The sequence below is a fragment of the Mastigoproctus giganteus genome, chromosome 6 (genome assembly GCF_048544385.1).
Source record: "Mastigoproctus giganteus isolate SK-2022 chromosome 6, ASM4854438v1, whole genome shotgun sequence".
Lineage (NCBI taxonomy): Eukaryota > Metazoa > Arthropoda > Arachnida > Uropygi > Thelyphonidae > Mastigoproctus > Mastigoproctus giganteus.
In genome coordinates, this window is record NC_143580.1 from 135,107,182 (window position 1) to 135,129,290 (window position 22,109).

At 35.9% G+C, this 22,109-nt stretch overlaps 1 protein-coding gene across 1 annotated transcript in view; it reads right to left on the reverse strand.

Moving 5' to 3' along the window:
• Acf (ATP-dependent chromatin assembly factor large subunit) overlaps nt 1-22,109 on the reverse strand; it is a 373,562-nt gene that overhangs the window by 68,112 nt on the left and 283,341 nt on the right. Inside the window, exons 17-19 of the mRNA XM_090376504.1 lie at nt 21,699-21,832; nt 13,031-13,129; nt 3,450-3,703 (exon numbers count right to left, since the gene is read on the reverse strand). Coding sequence (XP_090232630.1) covers nt 3,450-3,703; nt 13,031-13,129; nt 21,699-21,832 — 487 coding nt within the window. The remainder of the gene's footprint in view (nt 1-3,449; nt 3,704-13,030; nt 13,130-21,698; nt 21,833-22,109) is intronic.

Below are 22,109 nucleotides of genomic sequence, written 5' to 3' on the forward strand. Positions count from 1 at the left end.
GACAATAATAGGATTTGCAACTATTTTCACATTTTCTAAGGATAGGCATTCCTTCCCAAGGACTAGCGGCAGGCCATGGACCACACTTTGGGATATTCCGGCTTGAGAATATATTAAACAAGTTGCCTTAACCCACTGTACTGTCATGCGCGATTTGAAGTATTGCCTTGTAATATTTACTTCTGTGCACCAAGTTTTAACTTGCTGTAAGTATTAGTATTAAGCATATGGTACAAGGGAGTCATAGGTTTTACTCCACTAGGCCTAATGTAGCCGAGTGGCCAGGAGTGACAGTACAGTAGCATGCGTCCTTTGAGTGGACCAGGGTTCAAGCCCGTGACTACTAAATACGATTAACGTTTGTATTGAAGATTTACTGTAAAACACACAGTAAATCATGGGAACCTTTTCTTTTTTTAGATAGTATATATACATATAACACAAAATATACAACAACCTGTTTCGCTCTGCATTTTCCAAAATTGTCAGCCTCGACTACACATGGAGGTAACTCAATCCAGTAATTAAACTGCTTGGTAAAAAAAAAAACCTCCTTCAATCCACTCTAAACCTTGTTCCTACAATTTGAATTTATGACACCATGTCTGGAAATAACAGTAAAAAATTTCACTTTCTGACGATAACTTGTTGCAAAGGCATTTCTGAGAAAACACGGCACTGTACATATCAACCCTTCACCATACTTTCCCGATCTAGCCTCAGTGGATCAAAAAATTTTCTCCTCTTTCCCAAGGTGTGTGTGTGAAGGGGGGGAGTAAGTTGTTGTTGTTGTTGTTATTTGGTTTTTAGGAGCATTAGCAAGTAAGGCCATATTGCTCCGGGATATGTGGTGGTCATTCCCTGACCTTTCCGCATCCGGTGGTGATGGGCTCGAACCCCGATTTAATCAAGAAGCGTGTGCTACGCACTGCGGCTCCTTCCCACCTAGCTATGGAAACGGGGGGGTAGTAAACAGCAGCCATTATCAGTCCACTGCAGGATGGAAGCCCCATCAACAATTCATGTTGAGGAAAATGGACTATAATCTGCCACGCTGGTCTAGTGCAGGTTGACCATATTTAGCAGTCAGGATGTTGAGGACATAAAGAAAAATGCAACTGAACTGAATATCAGCTCTTTGGACACCTTCACCAACTCTTTTCAGAAACATTTAGAACAGTGTAAAAGTGCACTCAATCAGGTTTATTGAATAAAATACACCTTTTTTTTTGAGATCCTACACTTTGTTCTTTTTTTTTTTTTTTTTTTTTGGGTAAAAAAAAAAAAAAAAAAAAAAAAAAAAAAAAAAAGTGTAAAACAAAAAATGTTATAAAATTTTTTATTGAACTTAAAAATTTACATACAATAAGTAAAAAAAAAAAAAAAAAAAAAATATTCAGGAATTTAAAAGGAACTGGGCACCTGCCAGGTGACCAGCTACCACTACTGCTATACATTTGGGGTGACATTGCCGACAGGTTATTTATCATTACCTCCATGATTTGATTTTCCCTACCATTGAAGTCAGACTTAGTAATGAACCATTTTACTGTCTTTATGTACTGGTGATAACGTTGGCACTTCTCCAATAACGATACCTACATAATTAACTAGACTGTTACATGATGTCTAGCAGAAAGTTGCTTTAAATGAACATTTGTTTTGCTCATTTGAAGAATGGCTGCAAGGCGTCCTGCCTTGCAGCCATTCTTCAATCCATGTATGGATTCCCCCTATGATTCAAACAAATTCCATCTTATTACATCAATTGCTCATGCTTATAATATGTTCATGACTAAACAAAGTTTTAAGGTACTGAATGAAATCAGTGCAATAATAAGGCAAGTCAAGGAAATTGACCAACTCGTGAAATGGGCAAATTTTTGTCCATTTCACGAAGACATGGAGACTCACCCATTTCACAAACTGGCTGGTTTATATTCTGTTCAATTTAAGAACTGACAGGTTGCTGAAAGCTATCCCTTAGTTTTATAGCTTGTTGGGATTAATAGTAACCTCAACAATACAGTCACACTGGTTGTTCCAAGTTGTGACAAGAGCAGTGATTTGAAAGCACAGCTCCTCCTACTGTTGGTGGTGATTGGCTGTGTTTATTCCTTTTTACTTAGCTTAACCTGGAAGCCAATACTATGTCTTTGAACGTATTTGTCAGGCTGCTAATTACCACAAACGAAAACCTAGTTAAAAAAAAAAAACATTTAGGTTAGTTTATATGACTATTCAGAAGGGATTCAAGTGGAGGAAACAAACCAACACACTCATCATTAATAGTCCCTCTCCTCCAAGTTACGCTCCTTAGTGAGAACTATATCTAGGATATTAGACTCCTTGTATTCTTTCAGACATGCTGGGATAAGTAGTAATCATCCACTTTGTTCAGAAACCTGTTAGCGTATCGCATATTTCTGGTAAATGTATTCTAATCTACAAGGGGTAGGTTGAAGTCAGTTACACTGAGACATTCATACTCACTAACCCATTCAAATTGCCTAAAGAGATTTTTGTCATACTCTCCAGAGTCATTTGGTCTATAACATACCCATACTACCATCCTCCCTTTAATGCAAGTCATTTCACACCACACTGACTCATCACCTTCAGGCAGTTTTTAATGAATGGTAGCACTTGAGGGATAGGCAATCCCTCCATCTCTCCTAAACACAATATCCACCAAAATGAAACAAAATTTTTCATCTCATATCTCTGAGTGGCACAATATCTCACTAAGCCCAACTACATCAGCAATAGTCAACTTCATAAGCTCAAATTTAATTCATTTATTTAAAATGCTCCTGGCATTATGGTATCACCTGATACACTCCTTACAGTTATTTATAATGTGTTTTTACAAGTGGTCCTACATTGCCAGTGGATTTTACTTCTATTTGTTTCTTTTTTGGTGTTTAAGGTAATTAAGGGTTCACAGAAATGCTCTCAGAGAGGATGCAAGTACATTTTGTAATATTTCACGATACTTTTTTGTCATGGCCTTATATTTCACAACCAATTCATCAATTCATTTAAAGATTTAAACAATTAGTCCCTACACATATTACCAAACATCCATAAGAACCACCAGGAACTGATAAACTACTTGCTAAATCATCAATTTTTGCGTCAGGGAACCTTATCCAGATCTCCCAAAGTGACTTTACTAGGCACCAATTTTTCAAATTATGAGGCCAGTACAGGGAATTGCCTCAATACGACACATTAAAATGTGTATTAAAAACATGCCTCATTTCTAATCCATGCAAGTTCAGCTATTATGTTTATGTAGTTAAGTAAACATTAGGCTTGTAATGCCCTAAATCTTCAAAGCATGTACACAGTTTCAGAGCAACATCTGTACAAGGATAAGTCTCTTTTTGGCACACATTACGTATGTCATGTAAATATCTATACATAAATACTAGCTTTCTACTTACTGAAAGAGGTGGCTTTAGGCAGTACGTGTGGTAGCCACGATTACATCCATCACAAAGTAACATGTGTTCTGCATCTCCACAGCGACGGCAAATTTTACAACGTGCTTTTAATACTGAACGAGACCATGCAACACTACGTTCTAATGTTGCTAGGTGAACAAACAACTGTGAAAGGTTTGTGGATCCCATAAGAGACTCTTCCCACCTTTCCAAAGGTGACCTCATAATTTTGGAAAATGGCTCATTCTTGTGATCTAAAGATCAAATGAAAATAATGTTATGAGATTACATTACACTAAGAAAACATATGCATTAAGTTCACATTTCAAGGTTTTGAAATATAATTCACATTAAAGGTTACTACATTCAGTTATGCAACAAAGTCAGACTGCACAACTGGAATAAGGAGACTTTTATTATCTCCAGATATAGGGAGGGTTGAAGGGCAAAGAGGAACAGAAAAAGGATAATTTTCTTGCAACTTCAGGTGTAAAAATTTCAAAGAGAAATAACTTCCCGAAGAGGTGTTTTTTTCTCTTTTTGAAACTGATAATTTTTCACTACTTATGCACCACCTTTCTGTACTTTGTTAAACTGGAAAACAAATCCAAAGTAACTTTTCATATAAAATACAAAAAGCTTATGATATATATATATATACTACCATTAAATATTGAAAAAAGTTAAATTATAATAAAGTAAATAAATAAACAATTGAGCACTCATTAGAGGCAGCGACTCGCAATTCACCCATATGAAGCCGAAATACCCTTTAAATTAAATAAAATAAAACATAAGCCAGTAGTATGGCAAAAACTGTAGAGCGAAAATTAACATAAAAATAACCAAATAAACGAACAAAAGAAAAAGAAGAATAAAAGTTAAGACATAAATAACAGCCCAGAAACCCCTATATAATTTCGAACTTTAAATCCAATTACATGTTAATTTAGCGGTTACCCCCCCACCTCCCGAGAGGTACTAGTTCCAAAAGACGTGAAATATCACCAAAGAAGGGGGTTAAAGGAACTACCAAAAAATAACAAAATCAGAATAAATTAAAATAAAATAAAATAGACTGACCATCATGCTCCATATCGACAGAGAACCACGAGGCCAATAATGGTCATGGAATCACTGCAAGATCGAAGTACCAAATCACCCTTCCCCCTCCGATCGATCCTCCAATGCAGAGGATTTGCACGGCGGTGGTTCTTATGCAGCGAAAAATAAATTATAGAACAGACAGCACTCTAAAGCAGAGCCACACCACTGACATACTGTAAGCTGAATCAGCTTATATAGAAAAAAGGAAAATAGATGGTGGCACAGGGCTGCTAAATTAGCATATCAACCCATACTACCATTGAATTATATTAAATATTGACAAAAGTTAAATTATAATAAATTAAATAAATAGATAATTAAGCATTCATTAGAGGCAGCGACTTGCAATTCCTCCATATGAAGCCGAAATATATACTACCATTAAATATTGACAAAAGTTAAATTATAATAAAGTAAATAAATAAACAATTGAGCACTCATTAGAGGCAGCGACTCGCAATTCCCCCATATGAAGCCGATTTATTATTTATGTCTTAACTTTTATTCTTCTTTTTCGTTTGTTCGTTTATTTGGTTATTTTTATGTTTATATTTTCGCTCTACAGTTTTTGCCATACTACTGGCTTATGTTTTATTTTATTTAATTTAAAGTATATATATATATATATATATACTCATTGTTCTTGTTTAAAAAAACAGAAAATTTTAAAGATAAAATTAATATTAAATAAAACACTCTTAAAACCATGTGAAAAATAAAATTAAGAATCTTTATCGAGAACTCTCAGTACACACTCAATGACTAGGCTATCTGCACCTAAAGACAACACATACTATGTCTCGTCTACAGGAGTTGGGAAAGTAGAGATCTTCCAGGTAATCAGCAACAGATTGATACATGCTTGTGTTTTTTGTTTAATCTATAAGTTCAAGGCTGCCAGATTTAGCATTAGTAAAGGCACATGATGCAAGTAAGCAAGCTTATAGCATCAGCCAGAAAAAAAAAAAAAAAAAAAAACCCTTCTTATTTCACCCATCCACTCACTCCAAATGTTTGTCTACTTCTGCATTGAATCTATTTAATTTAAGCTATCAACTTCTACAATGACAGATGGAAGTTTGTTCCAGCAATCAACCACCCTCTGGCTAAATGTAAACTTCTGCACATCTAGCCTACAACTGTCTTTCCTCAATTTGAATTTATGCCCTCTCAGGCGATTATTCTGAGCAAGAGGAAGAATCCCATCAGTACTGAGCATGCTCAAACCATACAAAAACCTACACACCTCAATCAGATTACCTCGCAGGTGCCTAGTCTCCAGACACTGTAATTTGCAAAATTTAAGCCTTTCTTCGTAAGAGCAACCCTTTGTTCCATTCACTAATCTTGTTGCCCTTCTCTGTACTCCCAGGAGCTCTACAGCCTTCTTAAAATGAAGCCTCCAGACCTGTATACAGCACTCAAGGTGTGGCATGACTGCCTTATACAAGTGGATAATCACTTCCTTATCCCTACTAGAAAAATTCCTGTACATCATTGACAAGACACCATGAGCTACTCTTGCAGACCATCTGCACTGCTCAGAAAACTTCATATCTGCCTGCACAATTACCCCCAGGTCCTTTTCATTCTCTACTACTGTCACTGTAGTACCACACAGTTGATAGTGTGGTACTACACTGACACCCTGAGGTTACTGATTCCCATATGGAGTACCTTACATTTGTCAATGTTAAACTTCAGTAGCCACCTCTCAGCCCAACTTTTCTAGATCCTGTTGCAGCAGCGTAATGTCATTAACAACCCTGCTGACCTCTGTATCGTCTGCAAACTTGACATTAAAAGCCTGATATATCATCATCAATATCATTAATAAAAAAAAAAAGAAAACAACAATGACCCAACACCGAACCCTGGGAGATCTACTAACATTAGTCCACAAAGAGCAGTGTTCACTGATTACACATTAAAGACATTTATCTTACAAGGTTCTGGTTCTCTGTTCTAAAGTTCTGCAAATGGGATTGAAGAATTGATGATGGGATTCACTACTGGATATGCAGAGGAACAGCTGTTTTCCACGGTGTAATTTCAGTGTGTATATAAAGATCTACGAAGTGGCCAAATTAGTAACATGTTTTAATGACAATTTAATTGCTTATAGTTCAATGATATAAATTCAGCAGTCTCCAATACAGTGCAGTTCACTTGGCACGCACATGCAGAGAGAGAGAGAGAGAGAGAGAGAGAGAGAGAGAGAGAGAGAGAGAGAGAGAGAGAGAGAGAGAGAGCAGTGGGGGAGACCGATGGGGGCTCATTATTTTATCATCGAAGCAGATAACTTTGAGTGATCTACATAAGCCGTTGGACGACTGATACATAAAAGTATTTTGTGATTCACATACAATTCATTTCCCCCTCTCCATTCTTATTTTGTGTCATGTCATTTTAAATATATTTCGACAAGTTGAGTTGGAGATCACACACAAGAAATAAGAAACTACACAAGATGATTATAGTTACATGTGCATCAAACATTCAGTAACGTGCTTAATAAACCATCCACAAGAGAGAAAATCTGATGGTCATACAAGAACTGGAATTTGGAAAAGAATAATAGTGATACCATAATTATTAAGTAAACTAATAGAAATTGTTTCCCTCTCCCTTTAGCCACCAGAACCTGCATACACCATGGTTGAGTCATGGCATGACTCAACAAGGTGTTGAAAGCATGCCAGTGGGATGGTGGCCCACGCCGGCTCAAATGCTTTGCACAATTGCTATTAATTGAATAGTTGCATATCTATGTTCTAAAGAGCTTGTTGTTTGTTTGTTATTTGGTTTTTAGGCGCATTAGCAACTAAGGCCATATTGCTCCGGGGATATGTGGTGGTCACGGGCTTGAACCCCGGTCTAATCAAGAAGCGTGTGTTACACACTGCTGCTCCTGCCCACCTGGCTACGGAGGTGCCAAAAGCTTGTTGTCTCATCCCATAAGTAGTCAAAGGGATTGAGATCTGGTGGCCACCGCAGTAGGCCAAATTCACATTCATGTTCCTGGAACCAATTCTGTACAATTCCGATCTTGTGACATGACACATTATCCTGTTGGAGAACCCAATTGCATATAGATACATCTGCACAAATAACTTTCAGGTAATCAGTGGCATCTGAATGTTGAACCCACTAACATCAAGGGATCCAATGTGAAACAAAAAACACATCCCACACCATTACATAGCCATTACCAACCTGCACCTGGCAGGATAGGACTCATCCCATTTTTGCCATATCCTAGTCCTCCATAAGCACAAATCAGTAGGAACTGAGATTTGTCAGAACAGGCAACATTTTTCCAATGTAGTAGTAGTAGTGGCATGTGATGCAAGAAAGAACAGCATGTCTGCTGTTCAGTGTTTGTACTATAGCTGTATTCATTACAGGAATGGTGCCTGGTTTGGCTGTCAACTGCTATACACTATCTGTGATAAGGTATGAACAGTTGTGCATTCTGAAACATCTCTTTGGTTATCAATGTTGTACTGGGTTGCTATTTTACTGACTGTAGCCATTCTATTATTCTGCACAAGTCTTGCCAGCTTCTAATGGGTTATCACATCAACAAACTGTTTCCAATCACAGAATCGCCGAAATAGCTCCCAGATGTTTTCTACACATACCTAAACACTTACGCAACCATTTACAATTAACCAAAAAAAGTTTAAATGTGTTTAAAAGGTTTTAATAGTGTTTTACAATAATGATTAACGTTTTATACCCATGTTTCGAAAATACTGTATCAAAATTTTATTACATAGTTAAGAACAAGACACACACCAGGGTATTCACCACAGGATTCAGTACTCCTTAGTAGTAGCGGCCTCAGAGGCTGGAGAATAACTAGGGTTGGCGGACGGCAAGACTTCTGGTTTGGGAGTACGAGAAGTTTTAGGCATTGATGCAGAAGTCGTCCTTTTCAGGAATATTGCGAAGGGAAGCGGCTTCTTTTGTTCGAACTTGCTAAACACGGCTGTGTATGGTGTTAAAATATTGTAGAGGCTTTCTTTGAACTTCCTTGCACGAATCACGTTATCATATTCGTAGTAGTCCACAAGGCGTTTGGTGTCACTCATTGCCTGTGCTAGGTTTTCCAAGTCTAACTTCTTCTCTTGGCATGGTTCTTCTTCCTCAACCTCATCCTCAGAGTTGGAACAAACACGTTCTTCAAGTTCATCATTCGTTAGTGTTGTCGGCTGCCCATCAATTAAATTGTTGTAGTTCTCCTCCTCTAAGTCTCAAAACTTATGCTCCCTATTTTCCTGAGTAACTCCTTTATTTCTGTGAAGGTTTTCTTGCACTTTTCATCTGGAATGGTTCGCAGTTCGTCTGGATTGAAGTCATGCACAAACTCTGGTCACAAGTTCTTCCAACAGATGTTTACAGACTTGTCCTTCCAAAACTGAATAACGTCGAGGTTGTCGTTGCTGTCCATGGCCTCAATGATCTGGAGAAGGGAAGTGTGGTTAGGGGATAGAAAGACCACCTCTAGGTCTTCATTTGCATAGTCTTGTGCATCAGTTGGGTGTCCTGGGGCATGCCCAGCACGAGGAGGACTTTAAACGGAAGGCCCCCTTCCCCCAGGTATTACTTCGGGGATGAAGCAGTGGTGGAAGCAGTTCAGGAAGAAGTCCATCCTTTTGCATTCCACATCCAGTATATTCTTGTTACATCCTCTAAGAGCTCTTGGGTTCTGCGTGTGGAAAATTAGGCCAGGCTATGTCATATGATCCGCTGGATTGCTGCAAACTATCAGCTTAACCTGATCTAGTGCTTCCTTGAATCCTGGGGGCTTCTCTTCGATGGCTATATAGTTATGCCAAGGCATCTTATTCCAGAATAATGTCTCATTGGCATTGAAAACCTGTTCAGGTTATATCCCTTCTCCCCGGGTAAGCTTCTTGAATCGCACAGGATAGGCCTTAGCAACCTCGCTCATAATCTTTACATTACAGAGTTAACAATACATCTTGAATTTCTAGAACTAGCTTTTGCTGGCAATGAAAGTGGTTTCCGCGGTGCGGCTGATACAAGGGGTTTTCTGCTGAGATCTGTTGTAAAGAACGTGTGTCTTAGTGAAAATCACAATAATGTTCACAGGAATTTTTTTTTTTTTTTTGTGGTTTTCGATCCAAATGAACAGCGCATTCTCCATTTTTAACATCACTTTATCATGTACATAAGCCACGTATTTAGCAGTAAGAATTCCACCAGTTTGTAATGCCTCTCGGATATCGGTTTCTTGTTTCCTTATGTATCATATGGTACTTTCATTGATAACAAACATGCAGCATACGGCCATGTATCTGAACCCATCTCGACATTTATCTAGAATCTGCACTTTCTTGTTCAAAGTCATCGATTTTTTGGCCCTTTTAGGCTTTTGTCCGTCACTAAGATGCACTTCGTTTAGAACCCATGGGCACAGTAATATTTTAAGCAGAAGTAGCCTAACGCAGACACACACACACACAACACTCAATGTGATACTGAAGAAATGCGTACCACTGATGGTGAATGCAGGGAGCAGCAGCCAAATTTTTAGTATGATAAATTTCGCAACAGCCAACATGAAAACACGAATCCTAAAATACATGAGTATACGGTCGGAGACCCGACCGTATACTCATGTATATTATGACCAGACCATCTTCATAAAAAATAAGGAACTCAGATTTTTTTTTTTTTAAAAAAAGAATTTATTTTTAATGTAGTTGTATTATTTATTTCTTTTTAAGAAATAAAAAGATGGAGAGATCCTTTCTTTGATGATAAAGATATATATTTGAAAACAAAATGTAGGTATCTAATGTGGATTTCCTTTTTGAATGGGAGAAGAAAAAAAAAAAAAAAATTCATGCTAATCATTCATAGTTAATTATAAATTAAGATCAAACAATAAAATTAAAAAACAAAGGTTTTTTTAGAAATACACATCTTTTTCATCACTGTGTCTGTCTAAATGCAAATCTTTTTCTGTAATATATTCTGCTGTATATGCTGTATTATATTCCATTTATTTACTGACTGTAAATGTATCTGTATTATTATTGTTATTTTCCTCCTGTGTAAGGCTCAAGCTGCTTTGGAGTAATAATAATAATAATAATAATAATAATAATAATAAAAAAAAGTATCAAACTGAGTCAAGACATTCAAGGCAAACAAAGAGTTGGCAGTTGTGATTAACCTGAGAATCACCCTGGTCTTACACAACTGGACAAACCAAGTGATGATCATGAGGCCATATCATCAATGTTTAGTTTATTTTGAATTTATGGTAGAGGTTATTTTTTTAATATTGAAAGAGGTTTTGGTTTGAAGGTCTTTTCACTGAAAGATAAGAAAAAGCACATGGAGTTTAAATAAAATACGCTGCTTGTAAAAATTATTATAATTTTTTTTATAAAAACAACCAAAAAATTTGAAGTAAACTTTAAAAAAAATAAACAAAGCAAGTAATTAATATTTCTGACACTGTTGTTCTGCAGAAAATTGCAATGAAGCTCAGTTTTTCCTACTTAAGTACTCTTGTTTAAATATAAGATCGATATCATACTTTTATTGTAGGAAATCTTGACCCAACACTCACATCAAACTAATCCGGTTAATGTAATATAAAATCTTTAAAACCGCAAACACATCCCAATTAAAGGATTGTCGAATTATATGATATTATATAAAAAACTAAACTCGTCTTCAATTCACATAGTCTGCAAACTGCTTTAAAGAAAGAGCCAAACGCAGCCAATGCACATCAACTTATCCCAAACTAAATCCATCAGCATTGATAGACTAGAAAGAGAAGACAATTGTCAAACTGCATTAAAACTATATTAAATTAAAACCGTATTAAAATATTCTTAGGCTGAACTTCTTAATACATGACCGAGCATTTCGGTCGTAAACCGTGCTCACAAGAAGTAATGAGTTAAAACAATATCCACTCTCTTATATTTTAAAATAGGCACATCGCGACAAGATTATTACCGTTAACCAATGTGAATCGTGCTATTCACACATGCGGGTAAAGGTTCACGAGTCTGAAATAGTATTAGTCTCTGTACATTTATAGAACAACAGTTTAATTTCATTTCAAAGTTAAAGTAATTAATTCACAGAGAGAATACATAAATCTGTTAATAGCTGAAACACTTGAAATGAAATTAAACTGTTGTTCTATAAATGTACGGAGACCATATACTATTTCAGACTCGTGGACCTTCACGCGCATGTGTGAATAGCATGATTCACATTGGTTAACAGTAATAAACTTGTTGCGATGCGCCATGGATATTTCAATATGGTTTTAATTTAATATAGTTTTAAAGTTTTAACACAGTTTGACAATTGTCTTCTCTTTCTGGTCTATCAATGCTGATGGGATTCTTCCTCTTGCTCAGAATAATCACCTGAGAGGACATTCAAATTGAGGAAAGACAGATGTAGGATAGATGTGCAGAAATTTGCCCTTAGCCAGCGGGTAGTTGGTTGGTGGAACAGACTTCCATCCCTTGTTGTGGAAGTTGATAGCCTAAATAAATTTAAGGCTCAGTTGGACAGGTATTTCGAATGAAAGGTGGGGTGAAATGGGAGTGTTTTTTTTTTTTTTTTTTTTGGCTGATACTGCATAAGCTTACTTTCTTGCATCATATGCCTATGCTAATGCTAGTTTGGGATAAGTTGATGTGCATCAGCTGCACTTGACTCTTTCTTGATAGCAGTTGGCAGACTACGTGAATTGAAGACAAGTTTAGTTTTTTTATATAACATCATATAATTCAACAATTCTTTAATGATTTTAATACTTAAAAAGATTGTATGTTACATTAACCGGATTAGTTTGATGTGAGCGTCGGGTCAAGATTTCCTATAATAAAGGCATGATATCGATCTTATATTTAAACAAGACTGCTGTTTATGCAAAATATAAACACATTTTTGTTTCTTTTTAAGACAATTATTTCTATAGGGCAGGCTCTTGTTATTTTTATTTCTTTATCCACTGACAAAAATTAGTAGTAAAAATTTCAGGTGAAACCATCAGCCATTTTTTTTTTTTTTTTAACTTCTTTTATGTGAACCATTAGCACAAATGAGCGCAACAAAATATGTGAGCAAATCAAAGTTTAAATGAAGGATAGCAATTTATAGTAAAATGAACAAACAATTTTATTTTTATGAGAATGATTTCACTTAAGTCACTGGAGCATTAGTGCTAGAATCTGGGAGTTTAAAACAACAACAGTCCCAAAAAAAAAAGAAAATGGTAAACAAAAAACAGTACATAATCATTCCATTTGGCATCACTACAGATCAGGCTAACAAATTCTTATAGCAACCTCAATTCTCTCAAAAATGCCCTCCTTTCACCATGATCTGTTATGTGAGAAGTTATAGAAGTTTTAGTTTGGTACAACTAAGTTAATTTTAAAATCAAAGTGGTTACATACCTTCAGGTGTTCCATTTTCATTCTGCTTCTGCCGATTTTTCCATTTGGTGAATTCGGCAAGAACTTTTTGTTTCTGACGTTTAGATTCATCATCTTCACCTTTAAAGTAGGAAATAATCTCTGTGTGTGTATGTATGTATGTATGCATATATATATATACACACACACACATATATGCATACATTGTTATATATATATATATATATGCACAATATGCATGCACACACACCATTCATTATATAATTTAATAAACAACAAAATTGAATAAAAATATTCAATTTTGTTGTTTAGTTATATTCTGTAAAATATGGCTGGGTACAGAAGACAGCTAAGTATATAAAGGATACTTCAATTCAGGTTTGATACTATAATTGATTGAATTTAGATAACTGATATTTTAATTTCCAAAGATAAGATTTGGGCTCTAATTCAAATATTTCTTTGGTAGCAATGAAGTGATTAAACTCACATGGCACAGAAACATTAAACTTTTGCCTTATCCCACTTAAGTGGGATAATGCAAAAGTTTAATGTTTCTTACACTCCCATACTTTTTTATACAAAACAAATCAATAAAGTTAACTTCATAAAAGTGTAATAATTTGACATCTTAATCTGAACAAGATATGTTTCTATCAATCACAGAACACTACATCTCTTTCAGATGTAGGAGAAACATGGCTAGTCAATTATTGTAGGAATTTAAGTTATCACCGGTGATTTTTTTTTTTTTTTTTTTTTTTTTGTGACATACATAGGGCGGTACATGAAAGCTTAATGCCATTTAAATTGAATCAAATTAACCAATTTAATACATAATGAATCACTGCTGACAATCATAGAAGATTTTATAACTTTTAGCCTACCTAACATGGTACTGAAAGCAGTAATCTGGCAAATCCAGAAATACCATTACTGTGAACTGCCAATTCATGAGTTACAATCATTATTTGGAAAATTAAAATTTATGTTAAGCCATTCTGATTTACCAGCCCATTATTTAACTGCATCACTGTTCAATATTGTTCATTTGGCCTATAAATAACATTCTACTTTCATTTTTGGTTTCTAGACTGATTACCATTACATTATCAGTCTAGGTCTACTGCTTGTTCTGTCTTAGAATCTATGTGCCTTTTAATAACCTAACTTAAACTTTTAACAACCCCACCCCCCACAATTCCACCCGTTAATGCCTGTACTCTTATTCTGTGTGTTAAACCTCTGCACTGCATCTCATCTGATGATATAACCAAGGAGTTCTCAAACTTTGCAATACTACCCATCCCCAATGAATAAAACTAGTGATGTGATTTTATCTGAGTTAGTTGGGTAAGAAATAAATACAGTAAACCCCCGCTATTCCTGGGGGTTATGTTCCTGAGAAATGCCGCGAATACCGAGTTATGGCTCCCATAGTAATAAAGGGGTTCCGTTCCAAAGTATGAAATATATAAGAAAAACTAGTCTAAAATTTTGTCTATGTATGTATTATATGTACCTTCATAATATGAATATGCACATAGACAGTACGTAGTGAAATGCAAGCATATGGCATTGAAATGAAAATAAGAAACAATTTAATATTAAATGTAATATTTATTAGAAATTTCAAACAAATCTTTCAAACCAGCGCCTTTGCTAACTAAAAAACTTATCTCGTCAGTGCTATCACCTGTTTTGCTAAAGTGTTGATAAAGGAGTTTTGCCTTTTCACGAATGTTGAGTGAACTTAACGGAATTTTATTTTTAGCTCAGTCTTCTATCCACAGATTTAAAGCCTTTTCCATTTTTTCTAATTTAACGTCACGAGTTACAGAGCAAATTTTTGAAGCAATTAGCGTGTTTCCACGGACACTACGACGGATTTTTTCTTCTGATTTCTTGATTGATCGTACTGTTGACGCGTTGATTTTATGTTTTGCCACTGAGGAGACACTTTCACAATTAGAAATTTTGTCTAATAACTCAATTTTATTCGCTAATGTCATCATCTTTGATCTTTTCACATTTCCCTTGTTATTCGTAGCCATATTTTTGTACGGGTTAGAAAGAATTTGTCCACAATAAATTCACTTTCTTCCGTTAACACACTCGAAAAAGTCTGTTTTACACTGCAAAATGGTAGATTTATCACTTTTGTAAGCATATCAATTTATATATTGATATTCCATGACAAGCGCATAACACATAATGAACAAGGATTAGCGAGAAACACCCTCGCAATTTTGTCACCCCCCTCTCCCCCACCCACTGAGCACTGTTTTGACCGGGAAAGATAATTTTAGCCACACTCATGTTTTTTTATGGCGGAAAATGTTCACGGCGCTTTAAAATTCACATTTTTTTAGGTTTCATTTTATATTAAATCAGCGACTGCGAATAGTGGGGGTTTAATGTATACTACTTACTTTAATAATTAAATTTTAAAAGTATATATATCAAATAAAACAATGATTGACCTTTATGAAATTAAAATAATAATATCTCCCCTCTAAGCAGTTTGAGAACTCCTAAATTTATTTACTATACTAGCATCAGTGTATAATGCAAGTAAGTGCATGGCTGTGTGTCGTTTTAGTTAATTCTAACACATTCCAAATAATGGTACCGTGTATACTCCTGGCAGGTCTTGTAACCACCAAATTTCTCAGATCTGCACTCAAACAGAAGCAAAACAAGAGTCGATTCCACCTCTACTTAATACCATTAAACCATTCTACTATCAATTTTTGTTTATGGCTGCCATAAAATAATCACATTTTCTCCCATCCGAATAGTGTTTTTTTCTGAATTTACAAATAAATCACAATTTATTTTTAGATTTGCTTAACACTGCCTTGAGATAGCATCAGAAAATATTTTTACATCCCTTGTGCTAAAGTGTATCCCAACTATATAAAAACAGTACCATCTGTTAACAAGCACAGGCCATGTTGGGAAAAATTCTACCCATGACCATCGCCCAATTTCACCAGGCCAAACCGATCAATAAGGCTCTCATTGCAAATTCTGTCCTAGCTCACAGCTTTTCCAAAATATTATTGAGACCTATAATATCATCGTATAAATTTAAAAAGCAAAAATATCATATCCTACATACTTTGAAGCATGTATGCAAAGGGTTTTAGACAAGGATGGAAATTGCTTAAGTAACTTTGCAATCAATGTGAGTTTATTTGAAGCAAAATTCCAAGAAGCTATTTTTTGTTCAACTAAAGATAATAACAGTACAATTCAGAGCAGCATTGTGAAGAGGACAAAGGATCAGCAGAAACAGAAACATGGATAGACATCAAACTGTTCATAACTTCCTGAGAAACTATTATAAAATTAAATTCACAAACATGATCATAATGATCGGCGCTTACTACACATCGTATAGTAAACGGTACTTTACTATGGCGAAACCAATTATGAAAGTATCACTGAAAATATGCTCAATAAATTGCAACAATTAGGAAATAAAATGAAATTGGGTCATTTCTTACACTCCCAGACTTTTTTAAACTCAGAAAATTTTGTTTGTCTGCAAGGCCAATTTACTACTTGCAGGATCATGATAGCTTTTAAGTGGTATTAAATCTGGCAGTGGGTCAAATGGGTAAATCTACCAAATACAAAGGGTACTAGGAAAGTTTTGCAATATGACGCAACAATGAATCACAGGAAGCTGCTTGTTGCTGCATGTTGAGACATGTTCATACGTGCATAGTAGCCGCCGTGCCAAGTCGATGGGCTCAGTTATTCATTAGTAGTGAGAGTGTAAAGTGCTTGCGATGGCATCGTGGTCACGAAATGAGATAAGGACAGTTTTGCGGTATAATTTCGTGCGTGGTTTAACCATAGACCAGTGCTTAGAAGAAATGACTCTTGCACTAGATGATGATTGTCCACATCGTACAACGATATTCAGATGGTATAGAGAATTCCAAAGGGGAAATTTCACTCTGGAGGATTCGGAGAGGCCGGGAATGCCACGAATGTCAGTTACGGAGGAAAACGTTACTGCCGTGAGGAAAATGCTTGACGAAAACAGGCGTGTGACCTACCAACAGATAGAGGATACTTTGGGCCTAAATGCACCAGCAATTCGTTCGATTCTGCAAGATCATTTGCACGTGAAGAAACTTTGTTCTCTCTGGGTACCGCATCAACTGACTGAAGAGCAGATGACACAACGTGTGACTTGGTGCCAGGAGATGTTAAAAAAGTTTGATAAGGGACAATCTCTGTATGTGAACAACATCGTGACAGGTGACGAGACTTGGCTGTACTATTACGATGTGCCGACCAAGGCTCAAAACAAAGTTTGGGTCTTTGATGATGACGACACACCCGCAATTGTCAGAAAATCCCAATCTGTAAAGAAGAAAATGATAGCTGTATTTTTCAAATCGAGTGGAATTGTGGAACGTGTCGTTTTGGACACGCAGAAGACAGTCACAGCTAAGTGGTATACTGAACAATGCCTGCCTAAAGTCATTGGATCTATGAAGAACCTGTGGCCAAAGTCAAGAATGGACACCTGGTACCTCCATCACGATAATGCTTCAGCTCACCGCGCCAAAGCCTGCACCGAATATTTGACCACGACAGGACTGAAACTTCTCGAGCACCCTCCCTACAGGCCAGATCTTTCTCCCTGTGACTTTGCATTGTTCCCGCATATGAAAATGAAGCTAAAAGGGAGGCGGTTTTCCAGTGATGAGGACTTTCTATGGGCTTGGGACAACGAGTGTGCTTTACTCCCTAGTGAAACTTGGCAGAACTGGTTTAAAGATTGGTTTCGGAGGATGGAGAGGTGTATTGAATGTAGAGGAAATTACTTTGAAAAAATTAAATAAACAAAGCTGTATTGCAAAAACTTTCCTAGTACCCTTTGTACAGCCAAGTCTCGTCACCTGTCACGATGTTGTTCACATACCGAGATTGTCCGTTATCAAACTTTTTTAACATCTCCCGGCACCAAGTCACACGTCGTGTCATCTGCTCTTCAGTCAGTTGATGCGGCACCCAGAGAGAACAAAGTTTTTCACGTGCAAATGATCTTGCAGAATCGAACGAATTGCTGGTGCATTTAGGCCCAAAGTATCCTATATCTGTTGGTAGGTCACTCGCCTGTTTTCGTCAAGCATTTTCCTCACAGCAGTAACGTTTTCCTCCGTAACTGACGTTCGTGGCCTTCCCGGCCTCTCAGAATCCTCCAGAGTGAAATTTCCCCTTTGGAATTCTCTATACCACCTGAATATCGTTGTACGATGTGGACAATCATCATCTAGTGCAAGAGTCATTTCTTCTAAGCACTGGTCTATGGTTAAACCACGCACGAAATTATACCGCAAAACTGTCCTTATCTCATTTCGTGACCACGATGCCATCGCAAGCACTTTACACTCTCACTACTAATGAATAACTGAGCCCATCGACTTGGCGCGGCGGCTACTATGCACGTATGAACATGTCTCAACATGCAACAACAAGCAGCTTCCTGTGATTCATTGTTGCGTCATATTGCAAAACTTTCCTAGTACCCTTTGTATAAATGCTAAATGGAAAATGACCAAATAATGGTATCAAAGAAGTAATCTTTGATACCATTATAAAGTTGCAGTATGAAATATGCCAAACTGATGAATAAAGAAATGAAGCACAATAAAAAAATTCGAGCTATGACAACACTAGATGGAAAGGACCAAACCACATTGTCACACAAACTACAGAGAAATTTATGTTTTCTAAATAGGTATAGGCAGTTCTGCTATAATGTGGTACATGTGTTCCTAAAATCTCCGCATTATGGTATTTCATGCATTAAAAATAACAGAGCTCGTGAGGAAAAATAGGGACGGGGCAGAGCACTCAAAAAAAATGTTCAGTCTGCTAAGTAAAACACTAAAAAAAGTTATAAACCCAATACATATTACAGTACGTATTAATTATTCCGATTATCACATATATTCTTCCAATTTTCACTTATCATTTAATTTTTTTAATTGGTAAGGTAATAAAGTGTAAATTTGTGCTTAATATAATTGGTTCACTGTACAACCAAATCACATTACGATGGACTCGCCATAGTAAAGTACCGTTCACTTTTATAGTCCATGGATAATATTCCTCCTATTTTTGCTAATTAGAATCGCTGTTTAATAGAATTAAAATTCAATTCACAAACATGATCACAATGATGGGCGCTTACTACACATCATATAGTGAACGGTACTTTACTATGGTGAGTCCATCGTAATGTGATTTGATCGTACAGTGAACCAATTATAAAGCGGGGATCCATTGTATTTTTAACTATTTACGTGAAACTCTGGATAATTGGGGCAGCTGCTTAATCGGGCCAAAATGCACTAGTCCCGATGTGTCCCAAATAACCGGAATCGACTGTATTACAGGAAATATAGCTTGACTAGAATCTCTGCGTTATGGTACTTCATGCATTAAAAATAACAGAGCTTATGGGAAAAATAGGGATGGGGCAGAGCACTCAAAAAAATGTTCGGTCTGGTAAGTAAAACACTAAAAAAAAAAAAAAGTTATAAACCCAATAAAATTTCTAGCACAGGTAAACATCTAAAATTTAAACATCTTAAATTTCTTTCTTTCTTTTTTGAATTGTAAAATTTAAAACAGTAAAAAAGATACGCAATCAACAATCACGAACACAGGAAATACAAATTGTACAAGCGAGACAAGTTTATGAAGCTTAAAAAATAGGAATGAAAAGAAGATTCTGAAAATTTATTCGTTTTTTATATGATTGAAGATTTCACGGAAGGAGAAACACATTTCACCACAATAACCCACAGAATTTCAGCTATCTGTATTATCCCAAATGGATTAAGACTGAGTTTACTACCCATTCATAATCAGATTGCACTAACAGAAAAGCCTAGTAAACCAGAAACTGCAAATTGTTTTATGGTAGTGACCTCTAGAAATGCGATTCTTTGCTCACACCATCACCCCTCAGGAACATTCTGTTCAAACAGAAAAATGCAAGCTCCTGAAACCTCAAGTTGGCATTCAATATCACGTGTTACCTTGTGAATACAGCGAATAACAACAGTGTCTCCCTGACTAATACAACTACAGTAAATGGGAAATATAGCTCTCACACATTTGACATTTTTTAACCTTCATAAACTTGTATGCTTTGCTGCACAGGTTGCTACATTCAGCTTGGCGCCGGGTTTTGCATTCACCTCGTGTTACTCGCAGACGGAATCCCACACAAACCAACGTGAAAATCGCGTTGTACTCGCATTGTCCCCTAATATATCAGCCATGTTGGAGCAAATTTGCATTGCAAAAATGTACATTATAGCAGAACTGACTGTATCTGAGAGTTGTAGTTTTTGAAGACTCCCACCTACAATTTTACTTTTCTGTTATTTTAAATTTAGAAAATCAGAAACTGTCATGTTTAGTCCTTAAAAATGGATCATTTAAATAAGATAATATTTAAATCAGTGAAATACATTACACAATAAAATACTGTTGTTGTTGTTGATGGGGTTTTAAGTGCAATGGCTACTTAGGCCATATTGCACTTATGAAAGTGGTGCATACTGCCTGCATTTTTTGATTTAGAAGCAGTTAAAAATGGCTATACAATATTCATTTTAGGAAGGAGAAGAATCCTGTGAGATTAGATTTTTTGCCTATGATATGGCTAAGCAACAAAGGTTCTTTTAAGTTTGACAAAGAACTGAATGACAATAGTCGAGCATTATTATATAGAGTACATTCCAGAAGTATGTGTTTGACAGTGAGTGGTGTATGACAATGATTACAAAGAGGAGGGTCATTTCCTGACAAAAAGATTTTTCCAAGGAAGATTTTCCTTCTTTAGAAAGGCACATTGGAATTTATGATCAAAGTTAGATGCACTGCTAACTGAATATTTGTTTGTTGTTTGTTACTTCTGTAGTATCATGGCAGAAAGACAACACTGTATTTCAATCCTTTCATTAGATTTGTACGTACAGTTGCCTTTTGTGTAGAGTCAAGTCTTAATGGACCATTGCCTGCTGGTATTGTATTATAGTTTTCTGTCTTCTTCTTTAACTCTAAGGTTTCATGGTCACTAGTGCCTTAGCACATATTCAAAACAGAACCCCCAGTCCAACAATACACCAACACTAGTTGCCATTAGTATTGCTGTATGATGTACTGCTGGAGTGGGGTGTTCTTTTGAATTTACGCTATGACAACTGCCTATAAATTTCTTATATTTAATGGCCAGTTTCCTTATGGGGTTATGAAGCAAAGGAGACTAAAAACTAAAATTTAAACATCACACAACAATCAGATAAAATCCATTACCTTTCCAGTATACTTACTCCTGTAACAAACAAGTGTGTAATAACAAGGGATTGAGAAAAACTAAAAAATAAATAAATTACAATAAACTATTTCCAGACAATATGCTTTCCTTGAAAAAAAAAAAAAAAAAAAGGAATTTCTGTCAGGAATTCACATGTTTATGAATCATACAATAGATTTTAAACAGTGAGATGGGGTGGCATTTTAACTTGTTACAGACCAAGTATTCTGAATGGCATTTGATTGTTTCTCTTATAAATTATCATTATTTTCTGAATTACCCTTATTTTACACATTTGCAGAGTGATTTATTTAGTTTATATTTTACCTAATGGTGGCAGCAAATATTTAGGTTCAATTCCTTGAGCAACCTGAAGAAGAGCACTACGGAGATCTTTTACAGTTTGGTGAACTTCTGAGGAGGGGACTGAGTACTGCAGAAATTTATCATTTTCAGTAGGTCTAAAAATATTAAAGAAAATCAAGTGACAACAACAGCTATAATTTTTATTTCAGTAATGGCTGTTCATTGAACAATTTCAATGTAAAAATTTACCACTTATATATATTAATAAAGTCATAAAAAGAGCAGAGCAGAGTTTGTTAGCCTGTTTTATACATAACTTTTTTGGTCTCTTACACAAATTAATAAAAAGACAAAATGCATTGGTGAATATTTCATGGGTTTTGAACTCAGTAAGTGCAGCCTATGATGGTTGCTCGATGACAATGTCTTTCA